The following is a 21,586-nucleotide window of genomic DNA, read 5'->3' on the forward strand; positions in this document are numbered from 1 at the left end:
AGTATTTGTCATAAAGGTTTTCTAAGTTAATAATTTTTTGAGAGTTCTGTAATTGTGTGTGTGTTTAACACTCTAAAAATCCTAAAGGTGCTATGGTAAAACAAACAATAAACTACATTTTAATTGGTTATGTGGGGGATTTCCTCTTCGTTGTGCTGTCTCTAGAGCCTTCTGGCCCGAATTTTGGGAAAGCAGCCGCAGGCAGGGCTGTTGGTGCCGGCAGCTGCGCGCCAGCCCCTGGCCGCGCTCTCGGGATGGTGGCCTCTGCCCACCCTGCAACCCGGGGTCGGTGCTGCGGCGCAGGCTGCCCTCCAGGCCGCTCTCCCTCCCTCCCTCCCGGGGCTCCTCCGCGAGAAGACACAAAATAAGGGGAAAAGCGGCGGAGCTGCCGGTGTTTCCCGGCCGTGCCCCGTTCCTCGCCGGAGGCGCCCCCGGCAGGAATCGAACCCGCGGCTCTGGAGCTCGGCGGGGAGGGGCAGGACCCCGCCCGCCCGCCAGGGGGCAGCCGCCGCCTTTATCGCCCGCGCCGCAGAGGGCGGGAAGCGGCCGGCGGCGCCCCGGAAGCGGAAGGGGCGGTGGGGGTCAGGGGTCAGCCCGCTGCCGGGCGTAGCGTGAGCGGGTCGCCATGCAGCCGCGGGAGCTCCGCTGGGAGACTCTGGCGGCTCTGCGCACCTCCAGCAAGGGCCAGCTGAGCTACTGCCGCCACTGGCTGCAGGATGAGGTGAGGGCTCGCTCCCGGCGGGCGGCTGGGAGCCCCCGGGCCGCCGCCGCCGCTCCCGCTTTGCTCACAGGGGGTCTGTGTGTCCTGTGGGCGGCTGAGGCGGGGAGGAATCTGTGAGGAGGAGGAGGTGGTGGTGTTACAGGAGAGGGTTCAAACGTGGCCGTCCTGCTGCCCTGCAAAAGTAGGGGAGCCTGGAAAAAATGTTGAAAAGACAGCAGAAGAAATGGGTGAATGGGGTGCTGAGCCGCGGTTATAAAGCAGGTGCTGCCCTGTGCACGTTTCCGGTGTGCGTTTGTTAACGTTTTGTTGCTATCTTGATACGTTTCACGTTTACAGAAAACGCTTTCTCTCTAGGATATCTTGGAAGGCTGCATGTCTCCTCTTGTGCTGTCCCCGTACTCTGGCTGGGTCCTGGACAGAGTGGTTGGGCAATCAGCCCCAGAAACCGCACCCTCCAGAAGTTCAACGCCTAAAGAATCCGCTCTCCTCACAAACCAGTCATCTTCTGTGGAGAAGGTCGCGTCTGCTAGCCGCCAGGGCTCTTCGCCACCTTCATCTACAGAGCCCAGTGAAGCAAAGGTAGCTCTCTGGTTGTAACCCGTGTGTGAGCAGCCGTGAGAGAAAAATGTGCTAACTTGCTGCCATAAATTGTCTGATAAAGGTTGGTTTGTGCTCTTTTAAGTTGTTTCCACTTTTTGTGGGATAAACAGGCAATGATAAAATTGGTATGAACAAGATTTTTCATAGAATAATGTTTCATAGTCGGCCAAAAGCAAACTCTCTTTGTCACCGTAACTAAGGAAAACTGAGTGGGAGCTGTATAGGTACGTGGATTAGTAGCACGGGATTCCTCCATTTGGAGGGATAAGGCCGCAGAGTAGGATCAGGCCTGTCGTAAGAGTCCGTGAGTGACCCCTGCGGGTTCTCTGGTGTCTTTGAATGACTTAGGTGTGTTGCGGCTCCTTTTACAAGGCAAAAGGGTAGGAAGCTGGGCAGTGAGCAGTGGAGTTGCGGAGGTAATGAAGTCGATGAAGCACCTGAAAAGAAAACAAATGTCTGTCGCTGTGCATTAAATGATGACTTCACCACGTAACAATGATACTGAGCAGCAAAGTTTTGCATCGCCTTGGCCCCACTTAGACTTAAGAAATATATTGTGAGGAAAGCATCTTAATGAAGCAGCAAGATCTGATAAACGTTTTAAGGGAGACTCTGAAGACTCCTCCTGAAGAATGATTCAAAGTATAAACCTGTTTTGACTTCTTCCAGCGGAACATCTTTACTGAATGTAAAAAGAACGTGGGGAGTCTGTCTCGCCTTTCTAGGCGACAGTTAGCCTTCCCGAATGTCCTACAGGCTCTTGGTATCTCTGCTCCCAATTTTAGTGATTGGGAAAAGTAATTATCGCAATCTATGTACATGCTGGAGGATACTCAAAGTGGTGAGGCTATGGTACCGGGGTGGATAACTACTCTAAAAAGTTGTGTGTTGGTTGACTCCTTTGTTTCTCTAGAAATAACGTGCAGTTTAGGAGACTTGATTTACCTGGTTTCCTCCGTGAGTTGCTGATACTGTATTCAGTCACTGATTTTGCTTATACGCTGACCACGCAGGGAAATGAAGATCTTAGTCTGCTGGAAATGGATCAAGAAGTCATTCCAGCAGTTCTGCCATCTAAAGTTACAGAAGTTGAAGGCTGCATTTGGATGTATGAAGAGATGCACAGGTTGAAAGGAAAGGTAAAAAAAAAAAAAACCAAGCCCAAAAAGACTTGCGGGTGTATGTGAGTCGCAGGAGAGCTACATAACCAGATGTAACAGTGCTCTGGTACAAGTAGCAGGACAGTAAGTTATCCTAAACCTTGGAGAGTAAGGTTTGGGCTAACCCCAAGGAGACCATGTTGGCTCATTTTGGGCAATTTAATTTGTATTTTCTTCTGTCCAAATTCTGGTGATTGCTACATTGTGGTGCTTCTGGCACCTCTGCAATCTGCAGGAGGGGCTCAGGCAACGGCAGGAGCAGCAAGAGCAGATGGTGAGGGCGGTGTACGACCTGGCAAGTGAACAACTGAAGCGCTTTGATGAACTGAAGGAGCTAAAGCAGCATCAGGAATTCCAAGATTTGCGAGAAGTAATGGAGAAGAGGTGAGATTAGCTCTGATATTTGATATCCTTAAAATATTATAGCGTTTAATCAAAGTGAGGATTAATTCTTGTTCCTGATAATTATATACTATTCAGTCACTTGTGCTTGATAATCTCACCTGCTGCTTTTCTTAGGTTAACTCTCCTGTTATTGTTTGCCTTTCAGTGGTTAGAAAAAGACTATATTTGTGAGAGTTAAAGTTTCTTTAGCTCGGCTTATTTTAAAATTAACTTGCTGTGTGTTTGTATTTTGTCTCGTGCGTGTCCTGAATACAGTTTTTCTGTCTTTATGTGTGTTGTAGCTCAAAGGAGGCTCAGGGACAGCAAGAGAAGTTGAAGGAAGAACACCGACACAGAGCGAAGGTCTGAGACTTGCAAGAGTTGACTTTGATAAAAGACCGTGACTACTGGGTGGGAACTGGAAAGACCAATTGCTTTATTTGTATTTACATGGCACCCCTGGAGTGAGAATGTATTTTCTGGTGCTGTCCTAGACACCTGCTGCATTGTGGAAATGCAGGAAAGGAGCATGTGCTGTAGGAGCAGGAAGGACCTGCGAAGCTGGAGTCATCAGGCCAGGGAGGACCTGGAAGGCTGGAGTTATTTAAGTATTTTGTGTCTCTTGTGTCTTTTTCTCCTCAGATATTAAACCTAAAACTGCGCGAGGCAGAGCAGCAGAGGCAGCGTCAGGAAGAGCTGGAGCGTTTGCGTAAGGAAGAGGGCCAGGAAAGATTGCGTCGCCTTTATTCTATCCAGGAGGAAGTGCTTCAGCTTAACCAGCAGATCGATCCCAATTATAGACACAAAGATTTGCCAAGAATTGATCTTTCCGCATACAGTAATCGTGGCAACCAGATCTGTGGGCTGGTGTCAGGACTCATCCGCACCACAAGTGAGGTAGAGGTTCTAGAGTTGTTCTTAACTTTGGTTGTCGTTCCTTTGTAAAGCTTCCTGTAGTTGTCTTCGAAGGCAGCTTGTTACAAGGACGTTAAATAAGATGTCACAGAAATGTTTTTAGATATTCGTCCTATAAAGCATCTAATTTAAAAGGAGAATTCTTTTCTACGGCACTTTAGCTGTTCTTTTGAAAACGGCTTATAAAAATGCATGAGCGTTTCTACAGGAGAAAGATGCAATATCAAAATACTGTAAACTCTTGATGTTGTGAAGTTCTTTGTGAGGCAACCATGGAAGCGGAACGGGTCATAAATTGTTAAATACTGAACACATTATGATTCTCCTATACTTGTAAGCCTTTTTGCAGTCAGTAGGTTTCCTTGAAAATTTTTTTCTTTGTGTAAAGGTGGGATACAAACCTTGAAAAATAAAACACTTTAATAAGGCTAATTCTCTGTTCCAGCTCGTCAGAGCTGGCTTTCTGCAGAGGAAGCTGTCTAGCCTTTGCCTTGGGCTTCCCTTATGCTTGTCAGAGTGTGTTGTTAATTTTTGTTGTCCAAGTTCTTGTGAGATCTAGTCATGGACTGACATTATTTACAAATGTCATGACCAATGGCAAGCACAAATAAAGGCGAAAAACATATTTTCACCAAAGAAGATAAAATGTAGTTGGCTCCCAGATTATCTGAAGGCTAATGCTTCAAAGGCTCCTCGCTCTTGCCGTTGGTCTACAGATAGTGGAACAAAAGACTGATGCTCTATTACCGCCTCTCTCCCTTGACAGAGAGGTTTCCCTACTCAAGTAGATGTGGCCAATACTGAACGAGCACTGCAGGAGATGCGAGGGTTGATATCCAGCATGCAGCAAGAAATCGCTGCAGCTGTGGAAGAAAAAAAGAGGAGAGATGAAGAGGAAGAGAGACAGAAGCAGAAAGAGTTACTGAAGAAAGAGCAGATGAAGGCTCAGACTCCTGCCCCTGCGCAGCAGCCAGGTGGAAAGCAGCAGAAGGAAGGTTGGTTAGGGTTTGGGTTTTTTTCCCCTCTCTTCTTCCTCCTTACACATTCTCTTACTGTTAGGGTAAATACTACTTTGGAATCTTACCGTTGCGATGACATACCTTCCTGTAGCCTTTACTTTTAGCCCAACTAGCAAGATGGGTACAGGACTTCCAGCAACAAATTTTGAAATGAAACTGATGCAGCATAAATTGACTGTATTAACTGGAGCAAAACCTGCTCTTCCTAGACAGTATGCCATATATTGGAATATTAGAGAATAACATTGTGCCTTCTTGTGAGTGTAGATGGGGCATGCATGATGTGACAAAACATAGAAGGACAGACCACTGAAATGGCTTCCTTCTTGCGGGTAAGTTAAGTCCAGATAACCTGCCTATATAAGCTGCTAAGCTGAAGAAGGAGGACTCCTGTATAGCTTGCAAACTTCTAGTTCATTTATGAACATAACTTTCTCAATTAAATTCTGGGAAAAAAGCACTCGTGCAGCTGTTAGTTCCTTGGAATTTTTTTTTTTAAGTTTTCTTACGGTTTTCTAGAGTTTTGGGTCTTTCTTAGTCTTCTGCTTTTTCTTTTTTTTTTTTTTAATATCAGGACTTCAAGTTAAGGCAGAAGAAAGTACCATGCAGTGGTACCAGCAGCTTCAAGATGCTGCTGAGCAGTGCGTTGCATCTTTCAGTGGAATCAGCAACTGCAAAGACAACAATGAGGTATGAACAAATGATTGATGCTGCTGAAGAGTGATTATCTTAATTTCTAGGGGAAATAGGACAGCTTTCACTTAAAAAAAAAAAAAGAAAAGTTATAACTTAGCAGCCTCTGTTAACAGTCTGCTCATCCAAACTATCACAGTAGTTTACTTGTCTGTAAAGGTTTTTGAAGTTGTTTGTTTGTTTGTTCTACAGGTTAAGAAGATAAAAGCAGACTTGCAGAAAGCAGCTACGATCCCTGTGAGCCAGATCTCTAGAATAGCAGGTCAGGAAAACGCCAAGAACCCAATCCAACTGAAAAGCCTTTCGCTGTAAAGATTTTAGTAGGACACGACATATCCGACGTTTCTATAATTATCCCTACAGCAGAAAGCTGGTGTGCATATAGTCCAAGTCTTTGCAGCACAGTGTTTGCTTATGTTTTGAAGGTCTGTTGCTTTCCTCAGAGGCGTCTTGCTTCATCGTGATTAAGTTTCTTTAATCAGATGTAGCAAACACGCAGTTTGAGATGCCTTGCCCTTCAGGGTGTAGGTCTAGTTTTTGTGTAGTTGATGGTTAAGACTTGTCTGCTGTTTCCTAATCTTCTGTCTCCATACATTCCTTATATGTTTGCAGGCTCTCAGCTGAGAGAGATATTTGACAAGATCAATAACCTGCTCTCTGGAAAGTCTGTTCAGAGCGGAGGGCGAACTGTGTCAGTGACTCAGCATCCACAGGGTCTGGATTTTGTCTATTACAAACTTGCGGAGAAATTTGTGGTGAGGAAATGTTCTCTTTATTGGGGTGGCAAAGGTAGGTAGTGCTGTAAGAAGTTCGTTTGGACCCTGTCCTCTGTCTTCAGGTACTAAGAACAAAATTACTAGGTGTTTAGCTTGCACGTATTAATCTTCATATTGATTAGAGAAAGTGCTCTTTGGATAAAAACAAAAGTGAAAGACCTTCGTTTCCCTTTCCTTCCACTCCCCTATGTTATCTCTTCTAGGAGGAAGAACTGTTCTAAATTCCAGGCTTACCTGTTACATATTCTGAACTAGTTGGGTACAGTGTTAGTGGAAAACAGGTTGATAGTTAACTTATGATCTATCGCAAAACTGAATATATGCTCAAAACCTTATGTCTTGGTGGAATTGGGGCGGGGGGAAGCTAAGGTCTAAGAGGCAAACTTCTGTCCCTGCTGCGTAGTTAGCACCCCCCACGAAATGAGGTGTCATTGTTTAAGCTGCTTTTTGAAATTGGCAGTATTTTTTTTTTCTAGTCTTCATTTGCTAAATTTGGGCTGTTTGAAACTTTCTTTTGTCCCTGCGGTGACAAATATGTGCAAAAATTAGCCCGTGGAGTAAAACCGTGACTGATCGGTAAACATTTGAAAATGATTGTTTGGAGTGAAAGTATCTGTGCAGCCTTGCACTTTGTCTGTACTTGCTAACCCTTTTCTTCTGTCCTGAGCCCAAGTTTATTGTCATCCTCTGGGGGAGCTGAGGACGTAGGGCTTTATCAGCTCTTGGCTACGTAGCCACGGAAACGTTAGGATCCTTTAGTAGAGGCTAGTTACACAAAAAAGTGGAATTTTTTTGTCTGAGAAATGGCTGGAAGGGGTGGGGGCTGACTTTCCTTTCCCCCCTGCAGAATCAAGGAGAAGAAGAAGTAGCTTCTCACCGTGATGCAGCTTTCCCAATTGCTGTGGTGGCCTCAGGAATCTGGGAAATACACCCTCGAGTTGGAGACCTCTTTTTAGCTCATCTGCACAAAAAGTGCCCCTATTCTGTGCCATTTTACCCTGCATTGAAAGAGGGGACTTCTATGGAGGAGTATCAGAGGTAAATTCATTGCTGGACCTTTTCAGCATGAGCCCTGCAAGGGTGAAGACTGTATTCTTCTGAGTGAACTCCGCTTTTCCCCTTCTCTGATTACGTGGGCACTGTGATGTGCTGGCGTAGACTCTGGAGGTTCACTCACAAGTGCGCGGCTCCCCTGACGCTGTTTCCCTGGAGGATGCTGTGTCCTTCAGCTTTGGAAATGCTCTTTTGCTTCTTCTTCCTCGCCCTTCTCAAAGAACGGTTGATGGCCATAGCTTGATTCAGGTTGAAATATCCAGTAGAGAACTTAAATATTCTACATGGTATAAAAGAGTGGAACATCTGATGCAGAGGGTAATGATCCACCTTTGCAATAATTCTTGTATGGTTTTTGGCGTATCCCTATTCTCAGTGCAGTTGACTTAAAGTAAGCTGAGAGCCACAGGGACTCAAGTGAATGTGTGTTGCTGTACTAATACTGGAACGTCTTCTCATACTTAGGATGCTTGGATATCAAGTTAAGGATTCTAAGATGGAAGAGCAAGATCATTTTCTTAAACGGATGTCAGGAATGATTCGTCTTTATGCTGCTATCATTCAGCTCCGGTGGCCTTATGGAAACAAACAAGGGGTATGCGTGTATGGCATTATAATCAGAACCTTGTTACTATCCCAAGAGTCTGTTAAATGTATTGTAAACTTGATTTGTACTTACGGTGTGCTGAACTTAAACCAGCTCATAGTATATTTGAAGGGAGATGGTCATAACCATAATCAGCAAAGCAATGCAAAGTCATTTGTAGTGCAGACCTTTACTTCCTTTCTGTACATTTGCATAATGATCAGGTTTTATGTGAGGCTACTGTAAAATAACTTTATAAAGAAAGTAAATCAGAAAACTGCCTGTTGTGATAATAGCATTTTGCAAGTCATAAAGCAAGTGGTGGGTGGCTTTTTTGTTGCTTTGTAGGCACATCCTCATGGGCTGAACTACGGCTGGCGCTGGCTTGCTCAGATGTTGAATATGGAGCCTCTGGCAGACGTGACAGCTACGCTTCTTTTTGATTTTCTGGAGGTAAGTGATGTGGGTTGCTAACGATTAGAGAGATGTAAATTGGCGACGTTTTAGTTTCTGAAGGGATTGCTGAGGTGAGGTTCGTTAAGTTGTCCTTATTCCTTCAGAAAGGAATGTGAATATTTACACATTCTTGCAAATATAGCTTTGGAGTGGAATGACTTAAAAACATAAGTTTTTTATACGTGCAACTTCTGTTGTTGTATTTGGTTTCGTTTAAGGTTCCTGGTATTTTAAAAACAGTTGCATGGTCCTGTAAGAATAAGGTCTGCTAAGCACTTGGCGTCAGTTCGTATAATGCAACGAGGTCCTGTGGCCTTTCCAGCTGAATTACTTCGTAAAACAGGATGGGGTTTTCAGGTTGAAAAGGACAGAGCCTGATGTATATTAATCCTATATCCTGGGATATAGAGCTATGCTAAATAAGAGCCAGAGTTAAAGGCTGAAGTCAGGGGAGACAAACACTGTTGAACACAAGCAGCTTCTATGCTTAGCAAATGCCTTCTAAAGAACTTTAAAAGTAGAAATGAGAAAGTAGAAAGTGGAGTACACCTGGGGATTCTGTTCGTAGCCGTGAAGCCTGAGGAACATTTGTGCTGTAAACTGAGTGTACGAAGAAAGCTGATGAAGCCACGCCGCAGCAGTCAAGGTGGGGAAATGGCCACGAGATGCCCTTAGCAAACGGTGTTAGGGAGGGCTGATCTTCCTGGAGGGAGACCGGAGCGAGAGGAAGAATAACGTAAAATTGGTATCAGCGGCCACCACACAGTCAACAAGAAAAAAAGGTCCTTGTGCTAGCAGTAACGGCGTGTGGAGGATTTGCTTGTTCCATTGTAGGTGTAGGTTTATTTCTTTAAATGTCTGGGTAAAATATTAAGTGGTTGATATCGAACAGGTTCATCGAAGTTGTCGTGCTAGTCTGAAACCCAGTTCTGGAATCTGGTCTTTGTGGATTTCTGTACCGTAGGTGTGTGGCAACGCTCTCATGAAACAGTATCAGGTTCAGTTCTGGAAAATGATGTTGCTAATCCGAGAAGACTATTTCCCAAGGTATGCTATCTGTGGTTAGGAATGTGAAATAAACCTTGTTTTTTACTTCGTGACTGTTTGCTCTTAAATGACTCGTCCATCTTTTCCAATCTCTGCCGTTCCCCCCCACGCCCACCTGTAAATCAAACCCAACTGTCTAAGTAGATTTTGAGACGTGCTCTCATTTCTGCAGAATTGAAGCAATTACCAGCTCCGGACAGATGGGCTCTTTAATGCGTTTCAAGCAATTCTTGGAGGTAAAGCGGGTTTTTTTGTTTTTTTTTGTTTGGTTGGTTGGGTTTTTTTTATGGTTTTCAAGTGTTTTGGTTTTGGGTTTTTTTCTCTTCGTTCGATACACGCATCATTTTGATAATGAGGCTGGTGCTGCTTGCAGCATACCTGATAGTCCAGACCCGTCACTATGATGTAACCCGTCTTTTGTAACTTTTCAGTTACCGAATTACCTTAATGATAGTTGTGATGTCAAACATCTCGCTTCTTTCTTACCTCACATCAATTTCTCTCAGTGAAAATGTATTCTGATTATAAAGGAAGTTCTGTGAGCCTAGCTGCAGTGAGAGGAGATGCACAGGTTGAGGAGGATTCTGCTGAGTCATTTCTGAACAGCTATTTTTTATCAGTGGTTTGCTTGTTTTTATCTGTTGCCCTGATCAGATACGTGAGGAAGCAGACGCTTTGAACCGCTCTCTGTAGCGTTTGTTTAGCATTGTAGTCTGCATTTTTTTTTTTTTAAGAAAGCTTGCAAAACTGTAAAATACTTATTATTTAAATTGCTTTGTGAATGTTGACTTAGATTATGATATTAAAATAGGATCGCTTCAGAGTTTGTACTTCCATTTTAAAATGAATTTTGGTACATTTTATTAGCAGTGCTTTGAATGTGTGCAGTCGGAGCCATCAAAATTCCTGAGAAGAGATGGCAAATTAAGATACACGTCTTTTTTCCTTTGTTCTTTGTCTTTCTCTCTCCACCAGGAATGTCTACAGCAGAAGGAAATTCCATTGCCAAAGGGTGCTCTGCAGTCTTCCTTTTGGAGATCATAAATCCATTTATATTTCTTTCCCCCCGGATGTCAGTGCTTTCAGACCTGGCTTCCTGTTTACATGTAAAGGCAAAATAAATATATTTTGTATATAGAGGAATGAGGAGAAAATATTCCATCAACCTGATCATGTTTAATTCATCAAGATTTATGTTGGGCAGAACAAACTTGTGTTTAATTTGTTGCAAATAATTGGAAGTTATTCTTTGCTTTGGATTTTTATAAGTTTTTGTATAGTAAATTATGGAAAATTGAAGACTTTTCCTTCATGTGTTTAAGCATGCAGAAGATGTTTTAAGTGTAGCATCCTGATGACCTCTGGGCTTCAGAGATTAAAGACTCTTGGATTGAAAATTTGCACAGTGCTGTTCTGTTCGTGGAAGTGAAAATACCTCACAGCCTTACGAAGTCTTAACAGAGTAATCAATCTCAGAAACTTACCACTAGAACTTCATTTTTGTATTTATTACATGTCTTTTATAATTCAATTTTGATTATGCTGACATACTTGCACCCTGTTTGTCTCAACAACATCTTAAAACCACAGTGAGGCTGGTAAAGGCGTTTGGCCTAGCAGTGTTGACGCTTACCTCCGTTGAATGGAACTTCGCTCCAAGAGGCAGTGCTCTCGATTCGAGAGAGGTACACTCGCTGTTTTAAAAGGTTTGCATGGATAACAGTAACTTCGTGGGGGAAGAGCAGAGTTCCTGAAACGACAGAAATTCTGTGTCCGTTATCCATCAGATGGATGGAAGCTAATAAACTGTTTTCTTATTTAAAAGAAAAAAAAAAAAAGGGTGGCAAAATGGTGCGTTCATTCTAGCACTTTTGCTGGTGGTCTGCCATCATTTGAGGGGGAAATGGTTTGCTTGGGCTACCTAAGGTGCTTTTTATAAGGGCTCTTTTTATGTCAATGGATTTCTTCCTTATCAATGCTACGGTATTTTATGTATCAAGTACTGTAATACTTTTGTACCAGTGGTGGATTATTCTGAGAATAGTTCATTCTAGAAATCTGTTTAAATTAATATTAAAAGTTTGATTTTTTTTTTTCTTTTTAATCTGAAGCTGATGCAGTTTGTTTTTTCTATAGAAGAAGGATGGTCAAGCAAATCTACAGCTCCGTGGTGAATACAGGAGACAGACAGCACGGGGGATCAGAGTGATGGGGGATTTGTCTGATTTGTGGTGCGCTGTCCTTGAACTATTTTGGTGGCCTCTAAGATGAGAAAATTTGCTTCTGAGTTCTAGAAGGTAGTGCGTTATTTTTGCAATATACTGTTGCAAGTTAAAATGATTATTTTTACCAGATCGTTTTTTGCTATTCCTAGAGGCATCATAATGTAGACAGTGGAGTTGAGGCCATATGAGAATCTGAATTCGATTTTTCGTATAGCTCTTTAGATTTCTGAGAAGGGTGTAATGTGTACTTTGGAATTCAGGCCTTTAAAACCTTTAACCTTGACTTTAAAATGGACTGGTAAATAAATTTATATTTGGTGTATATATTTTGTAATCTGACTCTGGAATTCTTTAGACTGGTGTTACTGGTGATTGTTCTGGGATGCTGGAAATCTCCTTCCAGTATCCTTTTACCAGGTAACACGGATGTAATACAACTTTCATTCGTATACTTGAAAACGTTCAGGTTTTTTTTCTGCTGAGTGGAGGTGTTTTAATTACATCTTGCATATCTACAGTTACGTTGGAGACTCATTTAGCCGAGATAGTAATTGGTACTGTCTGTCAGAAACGATTGCCTGTGCCAAAGCACGGGGAGTGATTTGATGGTATATGCAAGACACAATAGCTTCTTTTTTGCTGACAGGTACTAGCATTTTCTAACATTTGGGGGAGGGAGGGAGTATATTTTTATAAATAACAAACACAGCATCCTTTTCTGCCTTAGTAAAGGGCATCCAGATACTCATACACTATTTAAAAAACACTAATAAGAATTTTTAATTGAATAACGAGTACACTTTAAAAGAATCGTAATAAATCAATATTTATTTTTAGATGTAGCTTAAGTTTGCATCCACTGCTTGAAATGATGGTTGACTTGTATTATGCTATTCTGGTTTTTGTCATTTTAGCAATTTGGAACGTTAGCCATTTGGTGTTTGGAAGATGCGGTGCTAATAAGGTCTTATGCCTGTATTCAAGGCATTTTCATATGCATATTGATAGCAAATATGATGACGGAGAGCATCTCGGATGTGAAAATGCTGTGCATTCAGGACGAGAGGCATTAAAACGGCCGTGAGTCATAGTCTTCCTTGGAGACAATAGTTCCAGGCCGTCCCACGGGTTGCGATGCAACGTTACTGCAAGTGTGCTTTTTCCATTTAAGTACTTTTTCATAAAGGAGAGTGGTAATAACTCAAAAATCACTCAAACCCACTCACTACTTTGATCCCATAAAGTTCTTCCTGCTTTACCAGCAGGTTTTCTTTAAAAAAGTAAATTAGAGATTAGAGTAGAATGTCTTTGCCATGTCTATTTTAATACTAAAGTCTCATTTTCTTTTGAATTTATGCATCAGCTTTTCAAAAATAGATTTCTCTTGACAAGCGTTTGCAGCCTTTTGATGCTGTGTCCTTGCCCGGCTTCTTTGTGATTGTGGTACTGCATGCTGCTTCAAAAGGACAGCCTTACCCATATATATTTTTAATAATGTAAAACTAAAGAGGCTGCAGCTTTGAGTCTGGCCTCTTGATTTAAATTGTAAAACCTGTCACTCATCCTCTGTGCTCTGCCGCTGCTGCAGAGAGCCCAAACTGACCCTGGCTGAGGAGAAGAGGGCAGAAAACCCAGCTGCCGCCATGCTGCACGGACATTTTAACTGATTCCTAGTGCAATCTTGTATTTCTTTCGTGCCCGAGGCCGGTCACCGTCGGACGGTGAGGCGATGGCCAAAGGCCCAACGCCCCGCCACTGCTGAGGGGAAGACAAGCGCCCGGCCCCGCCCTCCGGCACCCCGCCTCGGCTCTTTCCGGAATCGCTCGGCTGTTTCCGGACCCGCTCGGCTCTCTCCGCCTCTCCCTGCATGCCCCTCTCCCGCCGTTCGCCTGCTGAGCTCGGGTGGGTGGGGCCCCTCCCGCCTCCGCCTCCGCCTCCGCCTCCCTATCCTTTCCGAAGCCCTTCGGCCCTTTCCGCTGGCCGGGAGACCGTTCTGCGGCGCTGACGTCACCTCCGGGCCGCCCTATAAAAGGGCGGGCGCAGGCGGCGCGCGGCGTCCGTGGCGGAGGGCGCGGAGCCGGCGGGGGAGAGCTGCGCGCCGAGCCGGTGAGGCGGCGGGCGGGGGGGGCGCCGCGCTCGCCTTCATCCCACCCGACTCGGGCAGACAGAGGCTCCCCCACACACCCGCTCCGCCTTCCGCCGCTGCGGAGACAGGTGTACGGGTGCGCGCTCCCCTCAGCCGGGGGGGGGGGGGAGGCTGAGGCCGGCCCTGCCTCCCGGGGCTCCCCGCGGCGCCTCGGCTACCGCTCGTCCTCGCCCTCCCCGGCGGCCGCCGTTGCTGCCGTGGGTTTTTTTTTTATCGCGGGCAGCCGCAGAGCCGGGCCGCGGCGGCGCCCGGGGTCTCTCCGCGGGGGAGGGGAGGGGAGCGGCCCGGGGCGCGGCGCGGATAAAGGGCAGGCGGGCAAAGAGCGGCGGGATCCGCCCTGGGCAGCCTCGACCCGCGGCAGGAATTTCATTCAGCGCCCTGGGGAGGGGATAAATAGGCGAGTAAATAACAGTGACAGCGAATCTCCGTCCCTGCGGGCAGAGCGAGAGCCCCCCGCCTTGCCCGCCCTTCCCTTCGCCCCGGTCCGGTAAGGTTTGCGGTAAAACCCTGCCTTCCCCCCGCCCCTGAGGAGAAACCCCGGGGGGGAGGTGGAGAACCGGGCGCTCTGCGGTAACCCGGCGGAGGGGATTCACTGCACAGCAATGGCTTCCCGCAGCTCTCACCAGCCCAGCCCTGTCCAAGGTCAGGAGATGCAGCAGAGAGCGTCTGTGAGGGGAGAGAAGAAAAGGGAGCGATGGAGGGGCTGGGTGTTTCGGTGGTGGCTGGAGAACCCTTTCCTCAAGGAGATGGATCGGTAGATAGCCGTGTGAAATGGCGAGCACGTCAATAGCTTGCCCAGCAGTTGTCCAGCCAAGCAGGAAGACATATAAAGGAAATCCTCCCAACCTGTGTTCCTTTCATATATGTGTCATTTTGGTATATGGGGCAAGCACTACGGTTTCCTTTATAAAAGAATCAGGATTTGTTCTTCCCTTGATTAACTTTTTTTTTAAATTTAACATAAAGTAACAACAGTCAATTTTTTTCTCAATTGGTTGCACACATACACCTTATCTAGTTACAGTGATCTAAATCTGTTTTGCTAGATCATAAGTATGTACCAATAGGGTAGTCATTTGCCCTGATATTTAAGGAAAAGCATAAGCAATTATCACTACATTTTTTCAGCAGGTCCATGTTGACTGTTTAGGATTTTTAGTAGCTATTTTGTCATAAAACAGCTGTGTGTTCCAGTCTAAAACGTACGTGACTATTCAGCAGTCTTTCATACATATTTAAATAGGTTGTGAAGAGCAGTTGTCTGGAGATGGCGAATGAATATGTTAGGGGGGAAAAAAAACCCAACCTGAAATGGTTCTGTATCTTTCTGGAAAAAAAAAAATCCATTTTCTTCTGGCATTTTGTTTTCAGCAAAGTGCCAGAAGATTCTGATGACTGTATTCAGTGAAAGGCCTTGGTCAGGGATTCAGATTTGTTCAAAACAAATATTAAATCCCACTGTGTGATTTTTATGTATTTAGATGCAACTGGCAATGAGTTCTTCCATGAAATCTTCATTTGTCCTTACATAATTATAAATTGTGCAGAGAAAATAGTGAGCGCAAGATAGAAAATGGGATGCTTTCTGCTGCATTGTGTGCAGTATCTGTAGTAATGCAATTGTTAAGCTGTGGAAAATACTTGAACCAAGATAGCAGGTTACGTTGTTCACAAGAAGTAATTTATTTCCATTCCTGTTGGAAAAAAAAAATCTGTATTGGTTGGATTGAAATAGAAATTTTATTTTAAAATAAGATTTAGATGTTATGCTTCTGTAAGATCCATAGTTGATGAGGTTAGCAAACATATTTGTGGTTGGTTTTTTTAAATAACAAAAAAAAGGTAGCAACAATAACAAAAATGTTGAATGTCAAAGACTGTTTTAAGTGTTTTTTACGTGTTTTTCTCCTGCATGGCAGAAAGGTAGGAGAAGCCTTAAATCTCTTGAGACAGGGTGGTACCTCTTGGTGTGAAATTCCTATTTCTCAACTATTAGATTTATAACTAACCTTAGTAATTTAATGCAAATCTCTTAGTATCTTTGCTGCCTTATTTTTGTCTACTTAATGTATTTATGGGATTGTAATTGTTTTTTTCATAAATATAATGCTTTTGAAGGGTGATTAATTGCTTCCCCTGTATTGGAGGAACTAATATGAATTCCTCCCTTTGCTCCGCTGCACGTTAGTGTAGTGTGGGAGTTTGTTTTTTCCATTTGTCCGTGGAGTGTAGGCAGCAGAAAAATGGGGTGGAGCAGACTGCAGATGCCGTTGATGGAGATTGCCAAGCGTAGTCCAGCATTGTGCTCCCATAGCTGACCATGGATCAAATGGAGTGGCAAGCTGCCTTCTCGCTGCTGCAACTGATACGCAGTAAGCTATGCAAATGCCACGAGAGATATGCACTAGCTTCAGCAGGCAGAAAGGCACATAACTGCGGTTGTCCGTGAATTGCTTCAGGGATTGCGGTGTACTCCTGGCGAAAATGTAGGGTTAGGGGAGGCAAGGAAATTTTCAGCTAAAAATTCAGTGGGTTAGATACACTTAACAGGTGCATAATTGGCTATCTCAAAAAATACCTTCTGTCGCAACTGCTACTCGCCTGTTTTTTACTGTGGCAATTGAAAATAAACATCTTGGTAGATATTTACATTCAAAATCTTCTTATTGAGTTTGTGTCTTTAAATTAAGCTACTCCACTTGATTACCCTGTAGCAATAAGTGTCATTTGCCAAGTCCAGATAACTTTCTTTACTTTCTGTTCTAATCTTCAGATTATGGTGGGGTGTTTATTTTTGGTTTGTTTTTTTTTTTTAACTAACTGGAAAGGTTAGTACATACCAAATTAATTAAGTTTTCCTGTTGATATTTGTAACCTTTTTTGCATGGGGAGGTCTGTCGCTCACAATAGCTTGTGTAAAAGAACGCCAAATTGTTGCGTGTGCCAAGGAACCAAAAGGAAAGAATGAAACGTGTACTGTGACGGAGTATGTATTTTGGGGGAGAAAAAAAAAAAATTCAGCCGTGTCCTTATGCTAGTCATTAGTTGAATGTTATCTTCATTTCCCCCTCCCTTTTAGACTCTACATTCCTCCATCATGTTGTCATCGTTTCGTAAAGTCAAAGTCCAGGTATTTTTAAATAATGCATGAAGTGTCAGCGCCATACTTGCCTGCCTTTATTGCAATGACCTGTTTGTAACAAAAACCCATTCGTTTGAGAGTTTGTTCTCCATAGCAGGTGCTTTATTTGTTCTTCAGCGTTGAGTCTGATCTGCCTTTCCTTTAATACTTTGAATTTCCTAATTTCTGTCTGTGATGCATGATGTGTGAACATTTTGTAGTTGTTACAGTTCAGTATGATTGGCTTTGGTGTGGATTAATCCTCTAAGAATTTTTTTTTTTTTTTTTTAAAAAGTACTTAATCAATATCTTTTGACTTATAGCATCTAAAAATCAACCGTGGTAAGATTTACATGGTAGAACATTATGCATTCGAAGTGGGCTTTGGTTCCTGTACCATCCACTTGCACAAATTTATAATCCTTGTATTGCTGTGGTGTAACTGTTCATACATCTGTGGTGTTTTCTGTTCAGTGATGGTAAAATAAATAGGATTTATGGACCAAACTTCAGCTGGGTAACACAAGCAACTAGGTTTTGTTTGGAAATGGTAATAATGTAAATGTTTATACTACAATTAAAATTACAATGAAAAGATAACAAATGGGAACGGAAAATGCTGGGGTTAATTATATAATATCACATTACCTGTAAACTCTGCGTTTCTGCAATGCAGTCAAGGTAATTTGCTTTCTCAGGAGTCTCAGCGAGTGCAGTCCTTGCCAGCACTGCATAGTTTTGTCAAAGGTCTGTGGTGATATTAAAAACAAAAGCCAAAAAACCCTTGTACATAAAGGCATGAAATTCAGATAGGCAATTCAGCTGCCCTTACTTGAATAGTGGAATTAAAATTTTAAGACTAAATGCCTAAAAATGAACAGGTCTTTAATCGTCTTCCGTATTTCAAAAGTGCATAGTTAAGGCTGTGCACAAACCGTCTAATAGGCCTAAATCACTAGCTTTGCAGCTTGCAAATGTAGTTTAGCTTTCTTTTTTCTTTTAATGCTACAGTTTCTTGTGTCCCTGTAATACCTACTTAAATTTTGGGGCTTGTTTGAATTTTACCTGCGCTGCAGTTAGTCTGTATGAGACTACGGCATTAAGCAGCTATTTCAGCACATCTTGGGTTTTTGTACTGCAGCGCTTGACTTATTTGTCTGGCTTGGAATTCGTAGAGGTTTGAGGTTGTAGGTGACCCTTCCTTAACAGTAACCGGGCGTATTTGGACACAGGGTTCTGCTGCACATAGTCCACCCTTAAAATGTCTTTATTTTGTAGATTTAATTTCGATCCAAATGACTGTGCATTAATTTTGTGTTTTAAATCTCTAGTATAGGGTATATGATACAACATCCTTCGTTTACTTCTTTGTAACACAATGTGCTCATGCAGGTCCCTCCACAGGAGCAGGAGCCGGTGCTACGCAGACTTTTCAGAAGGATTCTCTTTTATTTACCCGTACTATTTACCAATACATACTACCTTAGCACTAAACTAGGCAGTCGTGGTGGTTTTGTGTTTGAGACATATGTAGTGGCTTACTTCTTCCCTGGTGTTTTGAGGAAGCTGCGAACGGAAGAAATGAAAGTTGGAAAAGTGTACGTTATTTTTTTTTCCTCTGTCCTTTCCTTTTGAAGGTTATTTTGACATCCAGTATTAGAATTAACATTTTTTTCCTGGAGGAAAGATCAGCAATCCGTTCCTGTTCCCCAAGGGGGAGGCAGGAGGGAGTAGCCAGTCTCAGTTAATGTTCTTTTGACAAGACTTAGGATGCATAATATGGATGAATGCAAAAACATTCATCTTGCTGCTCGTGTGTGCGTACTTGGAAAGCAGGGAGTGCTTTGATACGGAAAGTACTCGTATTACAGGCTGTTACTAGGGTCACGTATGCTGAATATATGTAATGCACATCAGGACTTGTCTTAAGAGAAAGTCATTATTTTACAACTTAAGATAGTGATCTTTATATACTGATATCTGATTGCTTTTCAGGCAAAGGGGTTTAGTTGTTAAAGCTTCATGTAATTGTTCTTAAAAATATGCTAAAATCTTCTGTATAGTGCCGAATGTATTTTACATTCAAGTTTTTAAATCCCTGAAAACATGTTTTGGTAAGGGAAATGCTGACAGCTCTTCTGTGTGTCTGCCCTAATGGCACCGCTGTAATTCCTGTTTAACCCACCTCAATACTGCTGTTTCCCGAACTTGAATGATGTTGCTGACATCATCGTTGTTGCACTGCAGTGTCTGTAAATATCTGCAGTTGTATATTCCCATGCAAATTTTAGTGTACCCTTATGTGTAATTTGTATCATCTGGGGAAGGCTAATCATTTTAGATTGAAGGATGAGAGTAGTAAGTGTTGTGGTGGTTTGGTTTTTTTCTTTTTTTTTAATCTTAAATTTACTTCTTTTTGCTGTTTTTTTTTTTTAAATACCGTCACAATGGTACAGCGTGAAGAAGCATTTCTGATTATTTTTTTAGTTAGACATAAGCTGACGAGTGGCTTTCTAAAGTTAGTGTTACAGCATAGGTGTCCAGTGGCAAATGCCTTTGGTACAGTTAAGATCCGCTGATTTGGGGACGTCTTTGTGATGACGCCTGCCTTGGAAGGCCGAGGCTCTGGGCAGAAGCCAGCCGGTGCCGTTCCTCCTGCCCGCACCTCCTGGAAGGTTCGCTCTGCCTGACCTTATCAGCCGGCGCAGGCAGCCGGGAGGGGCTGGAGGCAGCAGCGATGTGGGGAATGCTGTCTCTGCGCACAGCGCCGGGGACGAGGCCGGTTATCTGGGGTCAGGCTGGGCGTTCGTGTACGTCCCAGTATGAGCTATGTTTTTCACGTTTAAAACATAAAGCGCAACTTCTTGTTGGCGGTTCTCTTGCTTAGGGGTGCAGAGTTGTGTCATAGATGCCTTCGAATGACGTAGTTGAACCGAGAAGGTTTAGAAACATCTTGGAGAACTGCTTTGTATTCAAGGGGGGGTACCGCAGTTTGAGCGTGAGAATGTCGGAGGTAGACTGCATCGTTCTGCAGCATCGATGACTTTTGAGTTCAGAGCTCCCTGGCGACTGCTGATCGCGCTCTGGCAGAGCACAGACTTGCTGACGTCAGCTGATCTGCTGCAGGAAAGAACAGTCTATTATTGCTAGACCAAAGCACTTCTTTTACAATTGACTAGCTCGACTTACTGTAGTTATAAAAGGAGCCTTTCTTTTAACAAATTCCAGCAAAAAGATGAGCCAGATTGCAAGACTTGTGTGGTGAGAGGCAAACCAGCTACCAGGCTAAATTACAGGAGGCCTCCTATTTGGTTTTTTAAAAAGTAAAAGTAATTTAAATGATAATTTAAATAATTATTTGCATAATTTAATAATTTAAATAATAATTTAAAGTGATTTGAAATTACTTGGGCTGCGGAGGTTGTTTCTAGTACTGAAATATAAGTTGACAGCAAAGGACTGTACAGTGTTCCAAAGAGTAACTAGGATTTCATTTTCTCCCAGTAACGCTCATAACCAGAATAAGCAGAGAGGCAGGCTGCAGTCACGCAGTACGTTCAGACTGAGTGTCACTTCGTTATTCCTGAACACAGTTTGGTTTAAAAGACGTGTTGTCGGAATCCAAACACAGCGTGACAGCACAGGAAAGGAAGTTAGAGCAGTAACTTGCTTTCCTGGAGGGAAAAGGCTGTTTGAAAGAGCGCTTGAAAAAACAGCTGCTTTCTCAGGGAAACAGATCTGTAGTTGAGCTCAAGTTATGTTCAGGGTTTTGATCTTTTAATACTCAGAAACACTAATCAAGTGGAGCCTTTGGTACCACTGCCAGATGAAACCTGGACTTCATTTATATAATATGGTCTACACAGACTGAGTTGGTTTTTTTCCTTGCCCTCTTTTGGCAATAATGAATGAAACGCCCAGGCCTGGAAGAGAAAGCAAAGCTGAATTTTCTTTCCTTCCTTAAACTGCCGCAATGCAGTTGGGGCTCAGAGTTCACGGGAGTAACGCCTGCTGCTGAAATGGCTGTCCTCTTGCAGGGTGGGACTGTTGGAAGAGAGCTCAGGAATGTGTGAATTCGCCCCCATATGTTCCTTTCCATCAGGCGGTCCCTTTACAAGTGCTTGGAAACCAAACGGAAAACATGGCCGTATAGATCACTTTCCAGCCTGTGGAGTTTTTCATACAATTATGCAAGATATGTGTCTAATTAAAGCATGTGGCTAACTAATGACTAAATAACAATTTAATATTTAACAATGTGTTTTAAGAGATTCCCCGTGTCTTTTAGTATGCAGTTGTAGGCTGGGTTTCTTCCCTGTCTTTGATAGGATTGATGGGAAGTATGTTTACCTTGATGCTTACAGAATTTATAATAAAAGCATTAAGTGAGCTCTACACGTAAACACTTGTACATCAAGGTGTTAATTGCATAATTGTTCAAGCACGAAGTGTTTGTTGCAACAACTTCTTGATATGCAGGGCGTGTTGTCAAATAAGTGGGTAAATATCCAAACTCCCATGACAACAATGATACTACTTTTTTAATATGTGTTACAGTTCTGTTCTAATGCACAGATGTCTTATTGAAAATCAGATTGCTTTTTGAAAGTTTAGGAACCGAAAATTTAAGGTTATTTCAATTTTAATAGAAAGGAGATAAAGCAGAATGGTAGTCAGTTCTTTG

The 21,586-nt window shown here is 43.2% G+C and overlaps 2 protein-coding genes across 25 annotated transcripts in view; both read left to right on the plus strand.

The window, feature by feature from the left end:
- The first annotated feature begins 581 nt into the window (after positions 1-581).
- On the plus strand, positions 582-13,101 carry GLE1 (GLE1 RNA export mediator). Of its 9 annotated transcripts, none has more exons than XM_087752597.1 (18): positions 582-721; positions 1,076-1,300; positions 2,235-2,460; positions 2,717-2,865; positions 3,168-3,228; positions 3,508-3,762; positions 4,547-4,775; positions 5,374-5,489; positions 5,685-5,754; positions 6,105-6,247; positions 7,116-7,306; positions 7,787-7,916; positions 8,256-8,360; positions 9,328-9,410; positions 9,583-9,646; positions 11,001-11,116; positions 11,522-11,707; positions 12,550-13,099. In XM_087752597.1, the coding sequence occupies exons 1-16, from the start codon at positions 717-719 to the stop codon at positions 11,001-11,003; spliced, it is 2,055 nt and encodes a 684-aa protein (XP_087608723.1). In that variant the 5' UTR covers positions 582-716; the 3' UTR covers positions 11,004-11,116; positions 11,522-11,707; positions 12,550-13,099. The 9 variants fall into 9 exon arrangements, with proteins under 9 accessions (XP_087608723.1, XP_087608720.1, XP_087608724.1 ...); XM_087752594.1 differs by adding an exon at positions 10,386-10,516 and having other exon boundaries at positions 11,001-11,707; positions 12,550-13,098; XM_087752598.1 differs by having other exon boundaries at positions 11,001-11,095; positions 11,547-11,707; positions 12,550-13,097.
- Positions 13,102-13,584: 483 nt separating this feature from the next.
- SPTAN1 (spectrin alpha, non-erythrocytic 1) overlaps positions 13,585-21,586 on the plus strand; it is a 52,979-nt gene continuing 44,977 nt past the window's right edge. For 14 of the 16 annotated variants that reach the window (XM_087752577.1, XM_087752585.1, XM_087752587.1 and 11 more), the window contains exon 1: positions 16,864-16,911. In XM_087752577.1, the coding sequence (XP_087608703.1) occupies positions 16,879-16,911 (33 nt within the window). In that variant the 5' untranslated portion in view covers positions 16,864-16,878. Of the gene's footprint in view, positions 13,858-16,863; positions 16,912-21,586 lie in introns of those variants that run through there. The other 2 variants (XM_087752579.1, XM_087752580.1) reach the window with 2 other exon arrangements.

Source organism: Nipponia nippon, unplaced genomic scaffold (assembly GCF_047370975.1).
Source record: "Nipponia nippon isolate SJK-2023a ecotype South Korea unplaced genomic scaffold, ASM4737097v1 scaffold_16, whole genome shotgun sequence".
Lineage (NCBI taxonomy): Eukaryota > Metazoa > Chordata > Aves > Pelecaniformes > Threskiornithidae > Nipponia > Nipponia nippon.

Bases quoted from the DNA above. Each gene is read 5' to 3' on its own strand.
- GLE1 (XM_087752594.1), top strand. The intron at 3,229-3,507 runs GTCTGAGACTTG...TTTTCTCCTCAG, and splicing joins AACACCGACACAGAGCGAAG to ATATTAAACCTAAAACTGCG. The intron at 9,411-9,582 runs GTATGCTATCTG...TCATTTCTGCAG, and splicing joins CGAGAAGACTATTTCCCAAG to AATTGAAGCAATTACCAGCT.